A 21,929-nucleotide genomic window follows, 5' to 3' on the forward strand; every position below is an offset into this window, starting at 1 on the left:
GGTTGCAGCAGATAAGAATCTACTGGTTGTGTGACACTCATACCATCAGAATAGAGCCTTACTGTGTGTTGGTCAGCATGCACTGATCTACACACATAAAACAAACATAAAACACACAGGCATCTTCCAAAAACCCATCCAAAACCCAACCCCCCAAAAGTCCCATGGCGATCGGCAAATGGTAACGGTGGCAGGATCGTGAAATCTGGAAGCCCCTAGTCATGAACCGGCACATAGGTGGTGGATACAGATTCAGTTGTCCTGACTCAAGGAATGAGGCAGTTTAGTATCTTGGCAGCTGTATCCACAACTGAGCAGTCCTATTTAGGATGCACTCTGCTCACCCCGAAAATAGGGAAGGGCTAGAAAAGGTGCCCTAAACACAGTCTGCCTCCCTTTCTCCCTGACTGGATTACTGCGCCCAGTCGGGTCACCACCCAGCAGTCGGTAAGTTAAGATCGTGTTCATGGAAGACAATCTTACTTGGCTACGAGTGATCAGTCCTGCAGCACCAGGAGCACATGTCACTCTTTGTGGCCTCAAAGTTCAACTTAAGCAACTCTCTTGTGCATTTCACTGCCTTCTAAGGTCTGGTCATTAGAGAAGCCCCCATTGTGCATTACTATGGTAGCAGCCTATGTGTGGATCTCCTGCATCAAGTACTGAATCTTATCTTTACTTTGTTTCACCAGCAGTTGAATACTTTTCTTTCTCAGTGGGCTTTTAAAGCTGCTATTGTTCAAGTGAATGTCTGTGAGTTTCCCTCCATAATACTGCTACCTGCGTGCTAGAGGGTAGGCTGGGGTGCCTAGCATCCAGCTCACAGGTCATACCTGTCTGCTGGGCTTCCTCATTTGGCCCACAAGCACATTTTGGGATAGCCACACTTTCTGCCCTTCACCTGATGCCTCATAAAACTTCAAATGTGGGGCACATAAGGACAGGGCCTGACAGGTGCTGCCAATTTACAGCATCTGCCAAGCCCCCTTGTGCAGCTTCTGTAGTGTCTGAAAACCACCTGGTTGTCAGGAGCTTCTGAAACATTATGCACACTGGTTCAAAAGATTCCTATCTAGTTATTTCACCACAGGATGAATTAGGAGGAACACTAACTGAAGAGAAGATTTAGTAGAAAATCCAAAGACATACTAAAAAGTTAGATCAATTGTAGTCAATAGATCTTACAGCAAAAGTGTATTTAGGATTCAAGAGACTAACAAACCTTGGAAGCTGTTTCTGCACTTTGCCTCACTTTAAGAGTCTTCTCTTTAAAAAGGAATTATTACAATGTTTCCGATATCTACAAAACAATAGCAATGTTCACAATTTCAAATCTATGTATAAAGTTATCATAGCAAGCTGCTACAAAACACAGGATTCCGCAACATATGGTAATCTTATTCAAAATATTTAAAAGCAAGCTGTTGTCTAACATGTTCATATCTTCCAGACCTAAGCATTATTAAATATAGCTGTAACTAATTGATATATTCAAGGTAAAACTGAGCTACAAAACTAAGTGTAAAGTGGGAGGGTTTTTCCACGAGCTTTATGTTGTATTTAAAACTCCAAAATGAAATCCAAGATTTCAGGTTAAACTCTAGCATCTTCTTGCACCAGAAAGCACTTTCCACTGCATCAATTTTCTAGGAGTTAAGGAAAAAGCAAACATGTTTTTTTGTTTTTTTTAGAAAAAGATCATGTGCAGAAACTTTAAGCATTGTATTAAGAGTTGGGCTCCTTTCAACTACCAAGGCACCTTGCCATTTTGCCATTCCTTCACATTTAGGAATCCATGTGGCCCAGCTGGGAAGCTGGCACTTACTCCTGAAAGACTTAGCTCATCCCGCATAAGTCATGAACTCACAGTTTGACCTTGGGCAAATCACTTTCTTCTTGTCTAAATTTCCTTCTGTAAATCAGGAACAAGAGTGATCTACCAAATGAGGTATTGTGAGGACATGCAAAAATAGGAAATAGGTTTGCCAAAAAACAAACAAACAAGAATACTCATGCTTTGGTCTTGCTTCAGTTCCCACTAAAAGTCAGTAAATAAATACAGTAAGCAAATATGTGATCATACCAGCAATAGCAATAGAGAAACTTTGGAAAACAACTGTCTTAACTTCACAAACAAATTATACCTTTCCATACCATTTGAGGGGTGGGGGGTGGAGAGTATGAAACAAATGAAAGTGGTTATCATTCCTTACCTATTCAATGTATAGGACCCATTCCTCTTGAGTCTCATGCTTGCAGACAAAAATTTGAGGAAAAAATCCAGAATGGAATCTGCTTGTCCTAGTTTAATGAAAACTGAAGCACCTGTTTGTCAGAAAGTCTTTTGCTGGTCAGGGAACGTCTTTCCTGTTTCACACAGTCATCAGTTGGGAACAATCAGAAACCGCCAATTAGCAGGAAATATAAAGGAAATCAGTTCAGGCAAAACAAGAGCCTGAGGATGTAAAATACTCCACCTCTTTACAAGCAAAACCCTCAAAACCTTTTCCAAAAAGGAGCAGAATTTGGCAGCTGAAGCAAAGCAAAAAGAAGAGATAAAAAATGTTACGTCCTCTCTAAGTTTCAAAGGATAATGACAAAGATGAATCAAGTTTGCTATGTTTTGCCCTCTTCTAATTAGTCTGAAAGCAGCTTCAGATATTCCCTCTTCCTCTCAAGCCTGCTTGACTTATTGCTCAAGTATTTATGACTGCCTCAGCAGAACAAGGCAAATGAGAAACAAATCAAAGTAGCTGGTGTCCAGATTATTTAATATCACAAAAAAGAGATCAAGCCGCAGACAACCGAGCAGGAGAGTAGGTGGGACAGCTACATTTAACACAAAAAGCAGGCTGCTCTCGAGTCTTGCACATGGAAGGGTGGGGTGGGGGCAGAGAGGAAGAAATGCTTCCAATAGTCCAGTCCTGGGCAGGCTGCCCTGCATAAATCACTAGATCACACTGTCTCTGATTAGGCTGCTTAGCTTCTCTTCCTGTACAGCCTGCCACTCCCTGACTGTTTAGCAATATGCTGTGGACCCACACAATTTCTATAGCACAGAACTATAACTGTTATGTAATGTTCTAAGCATTTTTAAAATGAGACTCAAACTGCAGCACCTGCAGTGGTTCCATAAAACAAGGACTGCTTCACACTACACGGAGAGCACTTCCAAGGAGGAATATAATGTGAACATGTACACAAATGGTAAATTGTGGTTCAGAGTTTGTATATGCACATTAGGAAGCTGCAGTTGGTTCCCTAGCACCTGGACAAAATATGCAAGCGACAGGAAAAGATGCAAGATCTTCACACAATCGATATGCAGATTTCATCACAATCCCAACATGAATCCCATTCTGCATGGAAATTCCAAATCATATACTTATGGACCTCTAAGAGTACAAGAGGAAATTAATTGGACTAGCTTGCTTTTGAAGTAAGAAAAACAAGCTTTCAAGCCATTCAAGATTTAGGAGAATCAAAACAAAGATTAAAGGAAAGGCATCTTATGTGCCCAGACTGTTAAGCAACTCAGATGAGTCAGATGTAAGGTTATCAACAGCCTGTGTGAACATCCTATCAGTTCATTATTATCTGCTCTGAATACCTGAGGGATTTGTATCTTCACAGGTTTAAACCTAGGATTTTATGTATATACATCTGTAACATAGGGTAGCATTTCAGGCATGTAATGAAATGGACTCTAAATAGCATTAATGTGGGATTTTAGCATTATGGTCAAATTAATGTACTACATAAGAACCAGAGAGAAGAAAAATTAACTGGAATCAGCAGGCAAGTATGAGTCATTTAAGGAAAGTACTGTACTTTTTCATGTAACAGACAAGGATTTTATATTTTTAAAATCATGTTAAAAATTGTGGGGTGTCCGATACATGGACAGTGCGTAGAAGGGACATGGGATTGGTTGCTGCTGTGAGCCAGAGATTATCAGCGGCTATGGGGTGTGTTATTGGTGGCTGTGGCAAGGGCTGATGTTGATTGGCTGTTGTTGTGGCAATTTGGTTGGCGATTGGTGGCTTCTGCTGGTGAGGGGATAGATGATAGGTGGCTTTTGCGGCACGCGCAAGTGTCAGCGCAGATCCGACTGGCGATCGCTCCTTAAAAAAGCTCAACAACTGTGGGCAATCTCCCTCATTTTCTTAATTTGGAGTCCCGAAAAATAGGGGGCTTCTTATACACGGGGGGGGGGGGTGTTATACACGGAAAAATATGGTATATAGTACAAAACTGGATGCACCACTGAATAGGAGAATAGGAAACAAGAGGTTGTTGGCATTTCTTTTCACATGTGAACCAAGCCAGTTATCAGGCAGCTAAAACATAAGCAGACATCTGTTTCTTTGCAGCTTTTACCATATGCAAATACAAAAACAAAAACAACAAATATTAGGCAGGAAGTTTCATGATGGAGTAGGTAGGACATATTCTGCCAAACAAAACTGCATATTTGGACAAAATGTCAGCACCACTACAACTGATTCTTTAAAAGAACTCATGGATATGGTAGTGCTCCAAGACAAGGCTGAACTCAGAGTTCCCAAAGTGTGCTAGGACAAGATTCTCACACCTGATAAACCATGTGTTAGAGCCACTAGAAGAGTAACCGAACTAAAACAAAGATCAAAATGAGCCTTGGGAGCCATACTTGGAGGACCCTGGAGACAAAGGTCTTAGAAGAAAGTAAAGCTTATAAATGAAAAACTGTTACCCATGAAATCCACCAACAAAATGTCCATTAAAACCAACAGAAGGCTTGGGGGCACACAATGCACACAATACAATTTATAAAAGCTTTCGGAGTGCAAAGAGAATGTGATCCAAAGACACGTAGCTATCCAAACCAGCACCAAACCTTATAATTGAATTATAAACCAAATTAGATTAGATTATAATTGCATTTAAATTAAACCATAAAAAATAAGGGCTGTTCAGATGCTGCTTCGTGCCCAGAATGAGGCTGGGGAAAAGCTCTGGGCTCCTGCACTGCTTTCCCTGTCCATTTGTGCGCGGGCAGGAAGAGAATAATGAGTGGACCAGGAAACCAAGTCTTGCATGACTTAATCCCAGAGGTCAAAGTAGCATCTGGTCACGCCTCTGGGATTTCTGCACTAGCAGGAGCTTTATGCTTCTGATACAACTCCAATGGTGGAATTTACATGAAGGAAATTATACTAAGTCACTTCTGTTTTCAGGCGTTAAGAACCATTCGCTTGGGGGGAGGGGGCACACATACATTGGAGGTACAGCTTGTACATGCTAAAACTTACTTCTCCCCGCCCCCCACCAAGCTAAATGTCTCACTTCCCCCTTGAGGTTCAATTACTCAGTACACTATTTTAAGTAAGTAATGTCTAAAATTGTCTTAAAATACATTTAAAATGTTTGATACAACACAGTCTTGGTTCTGTCTGCAAACTTACTTCTGAAACATAGAACAAAACTACCTACAAGCGTGAAACTACTTTAATAAAAACAGAAATATATAAACTGAGATACACAAAATGTCCTTCTTTACCACAACACACAGAGTAAACCCCCCCCTTTCAATTTTAGAGATTTGTTAGATGCAGCCATCAACAAAAGCCACAATTAAGAGTCAAGATAAGCATGCTTAACTGCGCGCTGGACAGTGGCCAAGTTCTTAAATATCCAAATACATGAAGCCACTATTCCTAAGAGATCCAAGTTCATAAAGTTACATAAATTGCACATAAAGGGGGAGGAGGAGGAAAGCTTGCAGTTTACTGGAGTATTTCCCCCCCCCCTCCTGCCGCAGAGAAGGAACAATCAGGTAATTGAGGCACAACATTTGCCCAGATACAGGAAGCGACTGTTCAGCTTGCCAATTTGCTCCACCCAAGTCCTCCCAAGCTGGTATAAAAGGCTTTGCTGCAAAATATAGCCAGTGACACAATCTAGGAGGAGGAAAGCTGTGGAGGGAGAGCAAGAGACGCGAGTTCAGGAAGAAAAAGCAATGAGATTTGCTTTAGCTGATATTTGCAGTGACCAAAAAGAGTAGCAAACCCTCCAGAAAAATACTTGGATGGACACTTACACCACACCTGATCTGAATAGCCCTCTGGGACAGGCGCGCGCGCACACGCACACACACGCACACACACACACACACACACACACACTAACCAAAACTGCTTTGCTACTCTAGCTCAATCACCTGAAGCAGAACAGTTCAATCCTCCACACTGCACGGAGGGCTTGTACCCTACGTGCAGACCAAAGAGTGAGCAGAAAAGAGCGCCAAGAATGGGCAGAAAGTTTATTAGTATTTACTGGAAGTTCCAAATGATTTGAAGTAGATCAAAAAGGGTTTTCTGTCTCCAAATTGTCTAATAATAGCAACTAAAAAATTGTTTGGGCAAATCAGGGGTGGATTTTTATGTGAGAGACCGTTTCCCCTTATATGAACCTGCTGCCTGGGCTCTGAGATCTTCAGCAAGGCCCTTCTCTCAGTCCCACCACCACCACAGGCAGCCTTGGTGGAGAGGGCCTTCTCGGTGGCCGATCCCGGAGTTAGGACATTAGACTGGCTCCAGCCTTGCTGTCCTTCTGCCAGCAGCTGAAGACCTTTCTATTCCAAGAGGAATTTTGGAACTGAGGAAAATGTGGTGTGTCTATTGTTATTGTCTGTGTTTTTAATGGATCTTTTTATAGTCTTTGAATTCTATTAGTGTTTAATTATATTAATGAAAGACTTTTCCATGTTTTTAGCTTGTTCTAGTAAGTCTCCTTGAGTCCCATACTGGGAAAAAGATGGGATATAAATAAATACTATTACCACTACTATTACTACACTACTAATAATAATAATTTCAACACCAAAACCTCATAGAAATTGCCCTGCTTGATTCAGGGCAGAGCAGCTGTGCATAATTTTCCCATGAAAAGACATACCACAAAGGGTTATCTTACGTATTTTTACTCTCATGGGGACAATGCCAAATAGGAAAATGACCCATGGTGGGGCGACCTCCCCAATTAATGCTCTGTTTAGCTCTGCAGCTGGCTTTCACTGCATGCACAGAAGTTACATACAGTAAGATGTAGTTTGGCCATGAGTGCTTTTTGCCAACTACTTTTAATATGCCAACTGCACCCCTTCCTACAGAAATCATTCATTCTCTCATTCTCTCCATGTAATGTACTTGACACTGGGCTGCCCTGAAGATCAGCTGATTGTTAATGCCTGCAAACACTATTTCAGGCCAATCACATCTTTCCCCCGTCCCACACCTGACATCATTCATAACATAAGTTTAGGTCATGTAGGTATAACTTGGTCAAAATGGTCTCATCAGTCAAATGGTGAGGCCTGGTGTGACTAATTGGGCCCACAGGTGAGACGTTTCACACTGCTGCATTATGTCTTGGTGGAAAGAGGTTTGAAAGCAAAATGCCAGAAGGTAGAGAGGAACGCTAGCATTCAATACACACCTTCTAGGCAGGTACATAATGAAGGTAGTCCCACGTTTTTAAATGTATTGACATGTCAATTTTTTAATACATGGAAATGCTATTTCCCTTTTTTACAGTTGTTCCAAAAGGTGGTATTCACCTAAGTTTTACTTTGAGTAAGGCCACTGAAATGAATGCATCTGATGGACCAAAGGATTGTGGGTTTTTTGCTACTCTAGTTACATCTGTCCCAGTATATTTTAGAAGTACTGTCATTTTAATGCTGAAAATTTTCCATTATATCTAGTCTTCCTTTACACCCCATGAATATATTTTTCATAGATGTTACATTTTCTGAATTACATGTGATCCAAATCCCTAGTCTCTCCACAGAATCAAGTAGCAGCCTATTTTCTTCTGTTGCAGTCTTCTCAAGATTAAAGCCCATCTGACTTAATATCAGAAAATTACACTGAAAACTCTTAACACATTTAAAAGTTTCTGAAAATAATTTACATACACATGAAAATTAAATGAGTTCTCCTTTCATCCCATCTTAAGGCTTTGTATTTCCCTCTTCTTACTGCTTCTGCTAGGAATTCTCTGGGTTCCTACCTGCTTGCAGTCCTCAGACAGACCCACAGAAAGATAACTTATACTGTGAACAAGTATCCCTTCACATATATCTTGATAATGAGCTTGTAAAGCCATGCTCCTGTTTACCAACAGGAAGGCAGCCCCAGCTGAGAAGCCTTACAAAGTCGTCGTCCCAAATCATCCATTTTAGACATAATTAAAATAAAACAGGGCATTATATATCATTGGTGTCCAGAGCAGCCCAAAGGGATCCACAAATATACACAGCTATGGAACCTAAAAGGTGATTGCCCTTTGGTGGGGGGCTGCCAAAGGGAAAATAACTTTTTGGAGTGATACCAACCAGAGCTCCAGAACAGCAAGAGAAGCAGCTGGAATATATTACTGTTCTTCTTGATATCATTAAATTGAATATGTAATTGTAGTGCTTCATGCTGCGTTTTTGTTGTTTATCATTGTAAGCCACTTCGAGTATTTTAATAAAAAGCAAAGTATAAATACTGCATCTAAAATCTAGAGATTGCAAGAGATTCACAAAATTCCAGTATTCTTCATACTCAGAAGCAAATCCCACTGAATTCAATGGACCTTACTCCCAGGCTAAATGTACATAGGATTGCAGTCCTTTTGTACAGTTTCATCCTCTTTCTGAGCACTGAATAACATTTCCAATCCTATACCATGGGGGAGGGGATATGTTTGGTGGGACTAAACATCTGAAAGCAGTTGGCCATGTGGATGTTATCAGGATGATAGTGTTAATCCATTTTGTAAACTTATTACATTCACTATAGCCCCTATTTGGAGTGGCTACAATATGAGAGTTTTCCATGTGGACTCAGTTTTAGTCTCTAAGGCATCCTATAGCAAGAATGCATTGAGATACTGGGAGATTAGAAAATATTTATTCTCATTCTTGCTGCAACAAGAACAAGGCTATGCAGCTCTCATCATCCCTTCCATGCCTCAAATGCTTCCTGTCTCCAGTGCAGTTTATTTTTAGCCCTTGGAATTTCTTTCTATATGTTCCAGGAACAAACCATCCATCCTCCATCCAGATGGCAGACTTCAGTTAAGGGATCCAAGGCCTTAAATAGAGTGTTTCCCTGTATTTACTTTTTCCTACACTGCTGCTCACAATGTGACTGGGAAAGTGTCATACAGAAAATGCTTCACTGCACTGTAGATGTTTAACATTTCTTTCAATTTCCTTTCGTAAGAGACGTTCTTCACTTGCTTATGCTGTTAACAGCTTTGGGTCTTCTTTTGGGGCGGTGGTGGGGAAACAGGGTGTACATATTAACAACCTGGCTAATATATATAGGGAGTATTCTAGCCAATACTGGATGATAAGCAACATTCTGTGAATAGAAGTAACAGTCTGCCCATTCATACCCTACAGTTCCCACACATACAAATCCATTCCATTCTTACCCTACAGTTCTCACACATACAAATCTATTCCAAAGAATTTCTCTCCCCCCCACCCCCAAGATTCTCTGTGGCAATGAGGGGAAGGAAAGGAAGGGCATACCCCACTGCACAAGTAGAAATTTGGTCCACTCAAGGACGGACAATAGAATATCACCATCTGATAACAAAAAATGTGAATATTCCACTGTGATAGGCACCAAGAATCCATGATGCTTTAATATGAACACTTTCCCAAAACATAAGGACAAAAGTCAGTTATTTAGTCAAAAGCATCTTGTGCCCTCATCAGAAAGCAATTTTATACATTTTATTCAGCCATTTCAGAGAAGTTTAAAGGTTGGATTGAGAAGTAAAGTCTGCATATTAGTATTCCATGCACATCACAGCACATATTATGTTTTATGCCAATACAGCCCCTCTCTCTTCAGACATGTATCAACAAAAGGAATATCTTGCATTGACCAACCCACAGCAGAATGGATAACCTCTCAGGTTGCATCTCTCAACATTGCTGCCACCTCTGCAGCCCAAACAGGAGAATATTGAAGCCCGGTGTTCTCTTCTGGTGCCTTTCCCATTTTTCCTTCATCACTATACGACTTTTCCTGCAGCTTAAAGCAGCACATCTTTGTTTGAACAGTGGAAAAAGTAAATTATCTTATACCGCTATCAATGAACTGAGAGATGATGTCCAAGTCAGCGAACCTTAATTAGTTTTATCATGTCACTCTCCACTATAATATCCTTAAAGGCAGGTGTTGCCGTTCATATTCTGAAGTGCCATCAGGCAGACAGGGAGAAGAGTATCCAGTGTCAAGAAAAGCAGGTTATTCAAGCAGCTAATCCAGTTCTAATGCAGGTCAACTGCTAATTCTTGCAGCAAAGAGGAGTGTCTTAGCTTTAACAATGGCTATAGATCATGGGTAGGCAAACTAAGGCCCGGGGGCCAGATCTGGCCCAACCACCTTCTAAATCTGGCCTGTGGACGGTCCAGGAATCAGCGTGTATTTACATGAGTAGAATGTGTCCTTTTATTTAAAATGCATCTCTGGGTTATTTGTGGAGTATAGGAATTTGTTCATTTATATATATATATTTTTCAAAATATAATCCGGCCCCCCACAAGGTCTGAGGGACAGTGGACCGGCCCCCTGCTGAAAAAGTTAGCTGACCTCTGCTATAGATGACCATTAGAACACTGCTCAAGGCAATGAGCATGACAAAATCTTGACCCCTTCTATCTATTCTGACATTTTATAAAATGTCTATTTTACTTCACAAACAATTCTTGAAGCAACTCAAATGAGAGTTACAAAACTATGAATCAAACAGTTTTAAATGAATACACAGACATTGATGAATTATCTGATAAGGTTATCTATCAATGGCTTCTAGTTATGATTGCTCTATACCACCTCAGTATTGGAGATGGCATGCCTGTGAGTAAAGAACTTGGACAATATGAATGGGGAAAGTGATATTGCACTTATGACCCAAGTGGTGGTTTCTAATAGGCATCTTGTTGGCCACTTTTGGAATAGGATGCTAGACTAAACGGGCTTTTGGTCTGATCCAGCAGGGCTCTTGTGTTCTTAATAGAAGGCTACATACTTTTAGATTGTGATGTTTGCTAGTCCCGGCTCTCTTGGGATTTTTTAAAGCTTTGGTGTGTTACTGTGTTGTATCCATTGGGTTGGTGAGTGCAACCCTTCTTGCACAACAGGGCTTTCCTAGCTCACCCACTACAGCTGCAGGCCCCTCAAAAGACATCTCTCAGACTCTCTGGGACAACATGGGGGCTGCAGCGTGACAGGGAAATTGGGAGAATTCAGAACAGCTGCTTTCTATGAGCAGAAATGCCTTTCTGCTCTCACAAGACTGATTTATATGCTTGTGGGACATTTTGAATGTGTTTGGAGAGGGAAGTGCAGGTTTAAATAAATACTAGCTTGCTTACTTCTTTATTTCTAACATTTCTAGACTGCCTTTCTAAAAATGTAATCAAGCTAGAAATCATAGATTGGCTATAAGAATAGTTAGTCTGTTGTCAAAATTTAAATTGTCTGCTAAGCAGAACTATATGGGAAACTTTCCAATGCCCATATGATTTAATGTGCTTTGCTTATTTAATAAGCAAGATTTAAGGAGCATGACAGGTAGTTTTGAATCTGTATAAACTTCTCAAGTGTATTTTTCAATGGCCAAAAGTATCTGAATAGAAATGATTTGGGGCCGAGGGGGTGGTGGAAATCAGTGAAGTATACAATGTAGTTTAGATGTTATAGTCAAATAAATAAAAAGCTTTCTTTAGAAATTATTTTTTTTAACAAGGGTTCTTGTAAACATTTTAAGTAATGACTAGCACATGCTCCCTTGTATTGTTTACATATTTTTAAGTGAAGGATTTGAAAACTGTTCACATAAAATTTTAGCACATTCAAAAAGCTATGCTTTTGTATTTATAGCTGTGCTTCCTAGGGCAATCACCTGCAAAAAAGAGAGTTTATTTTCACTATGCAACTGTCTAACGTGATTTCAGCTATAAAACTGCTTGGGTCTGATTAGTTATGAACTAACCAACAGCACCAGTCCTTTCTTTTCTTACATAGAGAATGTCTCAAGGAAAGTATAGCAGAAGAAGAAATTCATAGGATTGTACTGTGGGTCCCGTAAGTAATCTATATAGAGAGCTGTCCCAGGTTTAGTATAAAAGATGGAAATATTAGTCTGCAACTATCTATCCAATGTACTCTTCTCTCAATCAATCAATACTGGATACTTCCTTCAGGATGTCAAGAATTATTAAACTATGCTAAAATGCAGCAACATAAGTTTCTGTATATTATCACTTCTTTATCTAGACAAATTCCAGTGAACGAACTTTCATTCTTTTTCAGACATAGCAAGAAGCAGCATTTATTAGCTGCACAGCAAACAATAATAAACACAAAGATATTTTATGCACAGCTAAAAATGTCTGCAATTGCCTAGAGAGATCAGAACCATGCCTTCAAAGTATGAGCAGACATCAGATACTCATCCTTTTCAAGTATTCAGTCTTTCCAACTGTGTTGTCTGATCCGTCAATCACATGCCAAAGAGGTATCTGAACTGATCCATGCCTCTGATACCTTTTTTTGCCAACAACTTGTTTTGCATGATTTCCCAATCTCAGGGTCAAAAACCTAGGCACACCACTGGAAGGTGACCCAATACAGAAGGAAGTAAAGTAGTCTGGAAAAGCAGTGTAATGATACTTCTTTTATCAGTCTCTAGACAGTGCTGTTTAGTAATACCCAGCTACTGCTAGATGGTCAAGATAGAGTTCTGTTCCTTCAGAGTTTGGTGGCAAAGGGTAAACCTTGCTACATATGTTGAAATCCCAGCACACAGACACCAAGCACTCATAGCACGCTATATCACATTTTCCCCACACCACAGCAGCATGTAAACCACATGAATGTTGTGTGGGAAAGTCTGGCATGCCAAACTCCAAGGGCTTCCGATAACCACAGGACTCGTAGATGGTAGTAAGTTAAGGCAGGCCTATTCAGAGATACTTACCCACTTTTATCTAGTGCAGTATTATTTTATTTATTTGAAAGCATTTATATACTGCTCAATATTTCAAAAATCTCTAAGCAGTATTGTCAACATAGTAACTGCCCTTGCCTTCAGCTGAGCATGTACCAGTACTTGCAAAGCAACTGTTGCACTACCTATGTAGCTCCAAAAACAAACAAATGTCTTCTATGGGATTGAGTAAATGATGCATGCAGGATTCAGGGGTGTGTATGATGAACGTTTTTTCACTGCCACCAGGTTATTTACCTAATGCTATGATTCAAACACATACGTGATAAGAAACCATTTTGTAACAAAAGGGCTAAATGTGATAAGTCACCTGCTAAACTTGCTAAGATCAGAATAAATTGCAGTTGCTATACTTTTAGGGTCATACTGCATTTCCCATACCCAGGGTTGCCTGCAATTTGGAATTGGGAACGCATGCACTTCAAACAAGAACCATACACCTATGGTGCCCCTCCAGATATTTTAGATGACAACTCCCATCAACCTCACTCAGCAAGGCAAATGGCCAGGGATTGTGGTGTGAAGGAGGCTGTCTTAGACCAGTAATTCAGGCAGAAGTATGCCAATAATGTTCAACAATGAGCGGTAAGACAAATTTTGAAACCTAGTAAGTAGTAGTAGTGATAGTAGTGGTAGTAAACCCAAGGGAAAAACTTGAAGAAACTGATGAAATTGTACAGAATCCTCTAAATGGTGAAAAACTAAAGAGGGTTTAGTAAAGCAAGACCTATACTAAAAACTCATGCCAGCAACAGATAAAGAAATAAAAAAATTAAAAGTTATTGTCAGAAAGGTGTGTGTTTGGCCAGAAAAACATATATAAACACTCAGAGAAGAGTATACTATTTAAGAAATACACAGGAAGGAACTTATTCAGCTTGTATAATGCTCAAATGTTATATACACAAAATTGTCCTCTCCACTGTCAATGAGTTCTGTAGGAAATGGGACTTAGCTTTTGCTACCTCATTTGCTCTAACTACTTATTATGTTGTTCCTGCTTGAAGTTGAATCCCTTCTCATATGAGAGCTAGGCTGCAGTTAGCAGCTTACAAATGGTTACCCTCAGGAAGTGAGTGGGCTTCTGTATTAAAGTTTCTATTTTAATACTGCATACCAAAACTTATTCAAAGCAAGCAACTATCTTCTGCCAACGAAGAAAACAGTCTCTTCCAAACAACTGTGCTCTTTAACTGTCCTCTATCATTTAGACTGCTCTGACATACTTGCTGTATTTGCCAGACTTTGATGTATGGGTCTGAGCAACACAACTCTCCACAAATGTACCCCAAATGTGCCTCCCGCTCACTGCCTCCCTCCACCAATGCATTTCTATCCCTCTAAACAACAATAATGTACTAACTTTAGCATGATAAAAAAAATGCTTTTAAAGGGGTTTTTATAGGGGCAATCTATGCCTAGACAAACTTCCAGTGAACTCATAGGTGACATTGTATGAACCACTCAGCTAAGCTTTAAGGCGTGGATGGAGAACCTGCGGGCCTCCAGATGATGTTAGATCTTTGAACCCTAGGCAGCATAGCCAATGTTCAAGAATTAGGAGTGTTGTAGAGTCCCACAACTTCTGGAGGGCTACAGCATCCCCATCTCTGCCTTAAGAATTTGATAATGAACAAAAGGAAAGAAAATTCTGTAGCCACTGATCTGATGCACTGGAGAGCTCAAAAGATGGCATTGACATCTGAAATTCAGTCTGGCAGACACTGACTAGTAAACGTCAAGGTCATGCCAGCAACCACAATGCTTATAAGGGAGGTTAAGCAGAACCATAGAATTATCTCACACCCTTCTTTTTGTTTTCAAGTCCTACCAAAAGAATATTAAAGACAGTATTCAGTTCTCTCCAAACTTGAAGGAATAAATGAGGATATTAACTGCTTACCTTCCTGATTCTTGCAACAAGACTATCTACAACTCAATGCTGGAAGACCATTCCTGATTTCAGTATTACAAACTGGTGGAACAATGCTTGCAACTCTGCTCTTCAGGAAAAAAACTTACATGGCATGTCAGATTCCTAAAGGGAAAGGCAAAACCAGGCTCATTTGTGGCTGGGATTTGTGGTGGGATTCTTAGATTCTTAAAAACCATCAAATACATCCACCTCTTCAGAAGCCATGGACATCTGGACAAGTAACTTGCTCTATTCTCACCTTGGGCTGAAGAAACAAAGCCATAATCCTTCTACTCCTCATTTGATCCTCAACATTTTACTTGTCAACTTAACCATACTGATCCTTTATATCATCTATATCATAGTATGGCAAAGTTATCAATAGCTGTTGCAGCCCTGTGCCTTATGCTTGTTTTTCTGTTAACGTATTCACAAAACATGAAATTCTTAACATTCTTTTAAAAAAGATTGGTGGCACTATTATTAATATGTGGTCAAAAGAAATATGAGTTCACAATTATACCCAAGTAACTATTACTAGAGATATTCTTTAAGAAGCTGAGTGATGCCACTAAACTGACCCAGGTAAATGAAGCATGTAAAAAATTATGGCTCCAATATCCCACACCTCTGAAACTTTGCCCTGGAAACATTACTACTTCCCAATTTTGAAAAAGCTCTTCTCAAGACCCCCAGGTGAAGTTAATACATGCTCATACCTGTCTTGCTCTTTCGCCAGTCAGTCATTACAGGAAGAACAGATACAAGGATTCCATTCCAGTGAAACAGTGAGCAGGGAATTTCCAACACTACTGATGTGAAGGTTTATTATATTGATTTTGATCCCCATCAAGTCATGAGGCATAAAAATAAAAGGAAAGTGGTGTAAGAATTTGGGGGGCACTGGCCAAAAGGTACTTGAAAGTCAAATAAGCTATTAGAGGCAAGAAGTCTTCCTTCAAAAAACTGAAGGCTTGTCCAAATGAAGAGAACAAAAAGGAACACAAACTCTGACCAAAAAAAGTGCAAGCAGACAGAAAGTGCTTTAAAAGACTTTGAAGAACACATTGCTGAAAACATTAAGACGAACAACAAGGAGTTCTTTAAATATAGGGTTGCCATAGACAAACCCCAAAGTTGTTGAGCACCATCTTTCAGAAATGGCAGCCCTATTTAAATATATTAGTAGCAGAAAACCCTTCAGGGAGGCAGCTGGATCCTTGAAAGACAAGGGAGGAAAAGGAGTTGTAGAGGAAGTTAAAGAGATTATGGAGAAGTGAAATGATTTCTTTGCATCTGTTTTCACAATGGCAGATACCAGTGCCTGAACTAACTTTTGTAGGAGAAGGGTCTGAAAAACTAAGACAGACAGTGGTGATGAGAGATGAACTTCTAGGCCTAACAGGTAAAACAAAAAAAACAAAAAACAAATTGCTGGCTCCAGGTGACATCCACCCAAGGGTCCGCAAGGAACTCAAATGAGAAATTGCTTCTCATTTGTCTTCTATCAAAAATATGTAACTTGTTCATCAGTCTCCATACCTGCAAACTGGAAAATTGGCAGTGGACCCTCAATTTTTAAGAAGGGATCCGGGGAGGAGGGTGGCTTCCTGGAAAATACAGGCCAGTTAGTTTAATATCTCTCCCTGGAAAATTTGTGTAAAGTATTGTTTAAAATAAAATAACCAAGCACACAGAAGAACAAGCCCCAGTGAAGCAGAGTCAGCATGACTTCTGCAAGGGAAAGCCACGTCTCACAAACCTATAAGAATTCTTTGAGAGTGTCAATAAGCATATAGATAGAGATGATCTGGTTGACATAGTATACTTGAACTTTCAAAAAGCTTTTGACAAAGTACTTGACCAAAGATTCCCAAGTAAGCTTAGCAGTCAAGGAATAAGAGGAGAGGTCCTCTTGTGGCTCAGGAATTGGTTAAGCTGCAGGAAACAAAGAGTAGGAATGGACAGTTCTCCAAATGGAGAGAAGTAGAGAGTAGAGTCTCCCAAGGATCAATATTAAGACCTGTGCTTTTTACTTATTCTTAAATGACCTAGAGTTAGGAGTGAGCAGTTGATGAAACTAAAGTCAAGCTTGTTGATGAAACTAAATTGTTCAGGGTTGTTAAAACAAAGAGATTGTGAAGAGCTCCAAAATGAGATCTCCAAACTGAGTGAATGTGCAGTAAAATAGCGAATGCAATTCTATGAAAGCAAGTGTAAAGTGATGCATGTCAGAGCAAAAAATCCTAAATTCACACACACACTCAAGGGGTCTGAACTGGAGGTGACGGACCAGGAGTGAGACCTTGGGATCATAGTAGATAGCTCAAAGATGTCAACCCACAATTTGGCAGCTGTGAAAATGGCAAATTCATAAAGAAAGGAACTGAAAATAAGATTGCCTATATCATAATGCTGTTCTATAAATCCATGGTGCGAGCACATTTGGAGTACTGTGTTCAGTTCTAGTCACCCCACCTTAAAATATTCCAACGATCAGTGCTTTCAGTTATTAATGGCGATGGATCACCACTTGCCACACATAAGCTAACACCTTCATATTCATTTGGAAACATATGCGAACAAAGGGAGAATATCACTAAATACATTTACCTAAAGCACTGGCTTGTATCTGTATGTTTACAACCAAAACATTTCAGGCATGTGTTAAGCACCATTTATGAAAATTCACTGCCTCACTTCAACAGGAAACAAAGTTATGAAGAACATTACTTACCACGCTGTCAATATTATTCAACACAAAAAGCAAAGAGGCAACTCGTTCATTGCTTTGTCTTCCTAACATTAGGAATTCAAACACTTCCGTGACTTAAAAGGAAGCATTTTGGTTCAAATTGTTTTACTGGCTATGCTAGGTTTTAATCTTTCCCCCCAAAAGAAATGGAAACTCCCCCAAAAGGTGGGAACTCTCAGTCATTTCAGTAGTGTTATTCAATTGAGAAAGGATTAAATAACCTTGCTTTAAAACAAGGAGTGTGCCCCATCTTGTGGGAGACATCTGCAATTACAACTGGGGAAATTGCTTTTATAAAAGAAGTATGAAAGCCAGACTACATATCTTGTCTTAACATAGATCTTCAAATAGTGCCTTGGTCTCATTGGATTTTACAAGTATCTTAGGATCCAGAGGACTGACACACACACGCATAGCCAAGAATAACTTCTTTTTGCTAGAGTTCAACTATACTGTAAAATCGGGGTACAGAGGCTCATCATTCTGATTTTATTAAGTATTGCACCTCTTGCATTTTGCTAACATTTTACCTTACTGAGAAAAGTGGTTTCATGCTGTAGTCTACAAAACAAAGGCTCACACGGCACAAAAATGGTCTTAAGGTGCCACAGAACTCATTATAAAAATTGTTTCTGCAGGCATGTTATAACTGCAAGCCTCCCTTTGGAGAGATAAACAGAAAATTGATACATTCCAATTCATTTTTTTACTTGGACACAGATAAAGCTCAAAAGCATCCTGTATTGTAAATGTGCTAGTTTTATTGTTTCCTGTCTCTAAAAATAGTGGGTGCTGCTGTCTTAAGCATAAAGAAGGCAGATAAGTTAGATATCAATTAAGAGATTTTAATTTTAATATAAAATTCATTTGTTCCCATTTTGCTCTATTTTATTTAGATAATTATTCACCTTGATGGGGTTCATTACTGGAACCTTAATGAAAGAATACAGGATACCAATTCATTTATGTAGCTATTAAAAACGTTGGACTCTTATCATTTTAAATAGTACCAGGATACTAAGGACAAATGTTCCACTGCACTGACAAGATGCCTGGTAGACATTAGTCACCACTACAAGCAAATTTATAATTTGCACAGAAGGGAACATGCACTGGAAGGCAAATCAAAGCTATTTAATATTTAGGACCAACTTTTTCAGGCAGAATGCAAATCCACTATTATATGTACCTGCATATTTAAAAAAATTCTCATCTGCTTGATTCACGTTGTGCTCTCTCTACTTTGATCTGTGCTCTGGGTTCTGTCTGAGTTACGCTCTATACAACAAAGCTCTGTTCTCCCCATTCACTATAATGGGGTATCTAAAATGGCTATTATTGTTCTCCTTCGGCCAAAGTGAATGAAATTTATTGGTACAGGAAAACCTCTACAGTGTTTTAAACCTCCCAAATTGACAGCATTTTGATTTTTTAAAAAACAAAGGAGAAGTTTAGGAAAGGAAAAGTCAAATGAAAGGTCTGTTTGATTTTTCTGCCAGAATTGGATGCAATATGAAGACATGGTCACCTCTTCTGAGAAGATGAAGTCTACCAAATTTCAGAGATAGCTGGCTCCCTAAGTTTAAGATGTGAAACAACAAGTTTCATTAAAATTTCAGATGAAAAGCACATTTCCTCCTGTTATTTAAGCAGTTTAATACAAAAGTAAAATACCAATGTAACAAATCACAGTGCCAGAGTTTTCAAAATATGAATATACTAATTCCAGGCAATATTTCTCCTAAACAGATTAGTTTTAGAGTGGATGATTCCCATAATGACAGAAAATAAAAATGAGACAAGAGAACAGCAAGTGCTAATTCATTACTAGGAGAATAAACCAAGTGTTGTGAAATGGAAACATGAGAAGGGGGAGTAACACAAACAGATGGAAGCAAAGTTTTTAAGTAGTATTAGACACCCCCCCCAAAAAAAGAGTGTATCATATTACAGAGTAGAGATTACGATAAGAACATTTTGAAAAGTACTTTTTTCAAGCTTCAGTAAATCAGACAAGTAGTGTAGGTTGTGTCTGCAAAATAATTAACATTTGGATTTCCAAGTAAAGGGATCTAATACCACCAAGAATTTCCCAGCTGGAAGTAGTGAGCAACAAAACAAGCAGAGGTCATGGCCAATGTTATTTGTGACAACTGTTGCCACCCTTCCTTGCACTATGTAGGCATTTCAGTTCAATACTTAAAGGATATTCCAACTTCAGTCCCTACATATTCTTAGTGTGTATATCCATATATTGCAGGCAAGTGTTTGTGGATGATTAGTATTGTACCAGGTTTTCCAAATACAGTGGAGCCTCGGGTTGCAAATGTGATCCGTGCGGGAGGCATGTTCGCAACCCACAGCGCCATGTCTGCGCACGCACAGGTTGCGATTCGGTGCTTCTGTGCATGCACCGAAACCCGAAAGTAACCTGTTCCAGTGCTTCCAGGTTCAGCGTGGTGCGCAACCCGAAAACGCATAACCTCAAGCGTCTGTAACCCGAGGTACCACTGTATGTCACTGTTATTTCGTTTTTAGCTTACAAGAAAAAAGGTGTAAAATAACTATTTTAGAAACAAAAGTTTCAAACCAAGTAACTGGAGTAGCTAAAGATTCAATCTTCTCTTTTATAAACTGTATCTTTAGTGTTACGTTTTAGAGCATCAAGGAAGAATAGCTCTTGAATATTCCTCTTCAGCAAAAAAGGACATTAAAACAGGATTGCAAATAGACATTCTCCTGGTCATCTGTGGTGAGTAAAAGATAATCAAACAAGGAACTTGTGGATTTCTGTATGCCATTAAAAATGAAGTATATGTGAACAAATGGTCTAATAATTTAGTTGTTCCCTAAACAAGGGGCACGTCTGAAGGCAAACTCAAACTGTCCATAATGAAGGTAAAAGCACATGAGATATCGAAAACACAGAGGAACATGTCACTTTGGAAGTGTTGTTTCTGTTGTCTCGAGAAGCTTGGAAAGTGAATTTTCATCCTAAATTCAGAATTCTCAAGCTGGAAGCATTTAGCAGGCCAATTTTCAGACACAATGAGAGCCCGGCCGACACACTTGGGCATGTTTGCATAGTTACAGGCAGACTTCACTCCTGAAAGAGTATCCAAACACATCCAAGTCTCCTAACACTGAGCAAATCCACAAGGAAGCATGAATAAATGGCTAGCTACAAAGGGTGCAGTATGCCTGCATCCCTCTGCTGACTGAGTCATCAGCAGGTTAGCTGCTTAAGAGAAGCAGACTAAGCTATTCTAAAAGACCTAATTCCAAGAGGTACAGGATTCAACTCCTTCACAGCATACATTTAGTGCATTTGTTGTTGTTTAGTCGTTTAGTCGCGTCCAACTCTTCTTGACCCCATGGGCCAGATCACGCCAGGCACTGCATAAAAGCTTACAAAACAAGGCTGATTCTGGCAGTTTACAGCATTTAGCATCTCCTGTTTGGGTTTTTGTAAAGAAAAGAATCCAATAACATTAACATTGGAATCACTGTTTACCTAATATTTTCCTGCCTACTACAAGATACTCTGGGTAAGGTAAAGGAACCCCGACCGTTAGGTCCAGTCGCAGATGACTCTGGGGCTGTGGCGCTCATCTTGCTCTACAGGCCGAGGGAGCCAGCGTTTGTCCGCAGACATTGGAATCACTGCTTACCTAATATTTTCCTGCCTACTACAAAATACTCTGGGTAGGATTCACCTAATGAAGTTGGTCAGCGCGAGGGCATCTGCTTGCGCCATGGGACTTCCTCCCCTCTATTGCCAGGGGAGATCATTCTGCCTGGCAAGCTGCAATGTTCAGAATGACAGAACATTCACCAAAGCAAAAAAGTTGAATTCCACCCTCCAATGCCTCCTCGCTAGCTTAGAGGAACAAGAGACAATGTACGGGTCCACCTTTTAATGCAATGATGTGTGTATAAAATTTCTGTCCAGGCAGGCAAGTTATAGAGACAAAGTATCAAAGAAGATACACTTTCTCTTTCTGGGTCAGCTTTAAGGTTTCTCATAAAGAAAGAACTGCTATACATTACTGGTTTATCTTGGTCTACTCCATTGTACATGAAAGAAACGCTGTAACAAATTAGGGATTGACGAGTTGGTAATGCCATGAGTAAGCACAATGAATGCAAATACATTTAGGCTGCTACTTTTAAAAATAATAATTCACAGCAGTT

At 39.7% G+C, this 21,929-nt stretch overlaps 1 protein-coding gene across 3 annotated transcripts in view; it reads right to left on the bottom strand.

Moving 5' to 3' along the window:
- Window positions 1–21,929, bottom strand: part of MOB2 (MOB kinase activator 2) — a 101,047-nt gene that overhangs the window by 50,598 nt on the left and 28,520 nt on the right. The window contains exons 1-2 of one of the 3 annotated variants that reach the window (XM_083588109.1): window positions 2,214–2,344; window positions 1,223–1,300 (exon numbers count right to left, since the gene is read on the bottom strand). The exons of 1 other annotated variant lie outside the window; for it this stretch is intronic. Coding sequence is in view for 1 of the 2 variants with exons in the window: in XM_083588107.1 (XP_083444233.1) it covers window positions 2,214–2,251 (38 nt within the window). In the remaining variant the exon portion in view is untranslated. Of the gene's footprint in view, window positions 1–1,222; window positions 1,301–2,213; window positions 2,829–21,929 lie in introns of those variants that run through there. One more of the 3 variants, XM_083588107.1, reaches the window with a different exon arrangement.

The sequence above is a fragment of the Podarcis filfolensis genome (genome assembly GCF_964270895.1).
Source record: "Podarcis filfolensis genome assembly, chromosome: 1".
Taxonomy (NCBI): Eukaryota; Metazoa; Chordata; class Lepidosauria; order Squamata; family Lacertidae; genus Podarcis; species Podarcis filfolensis.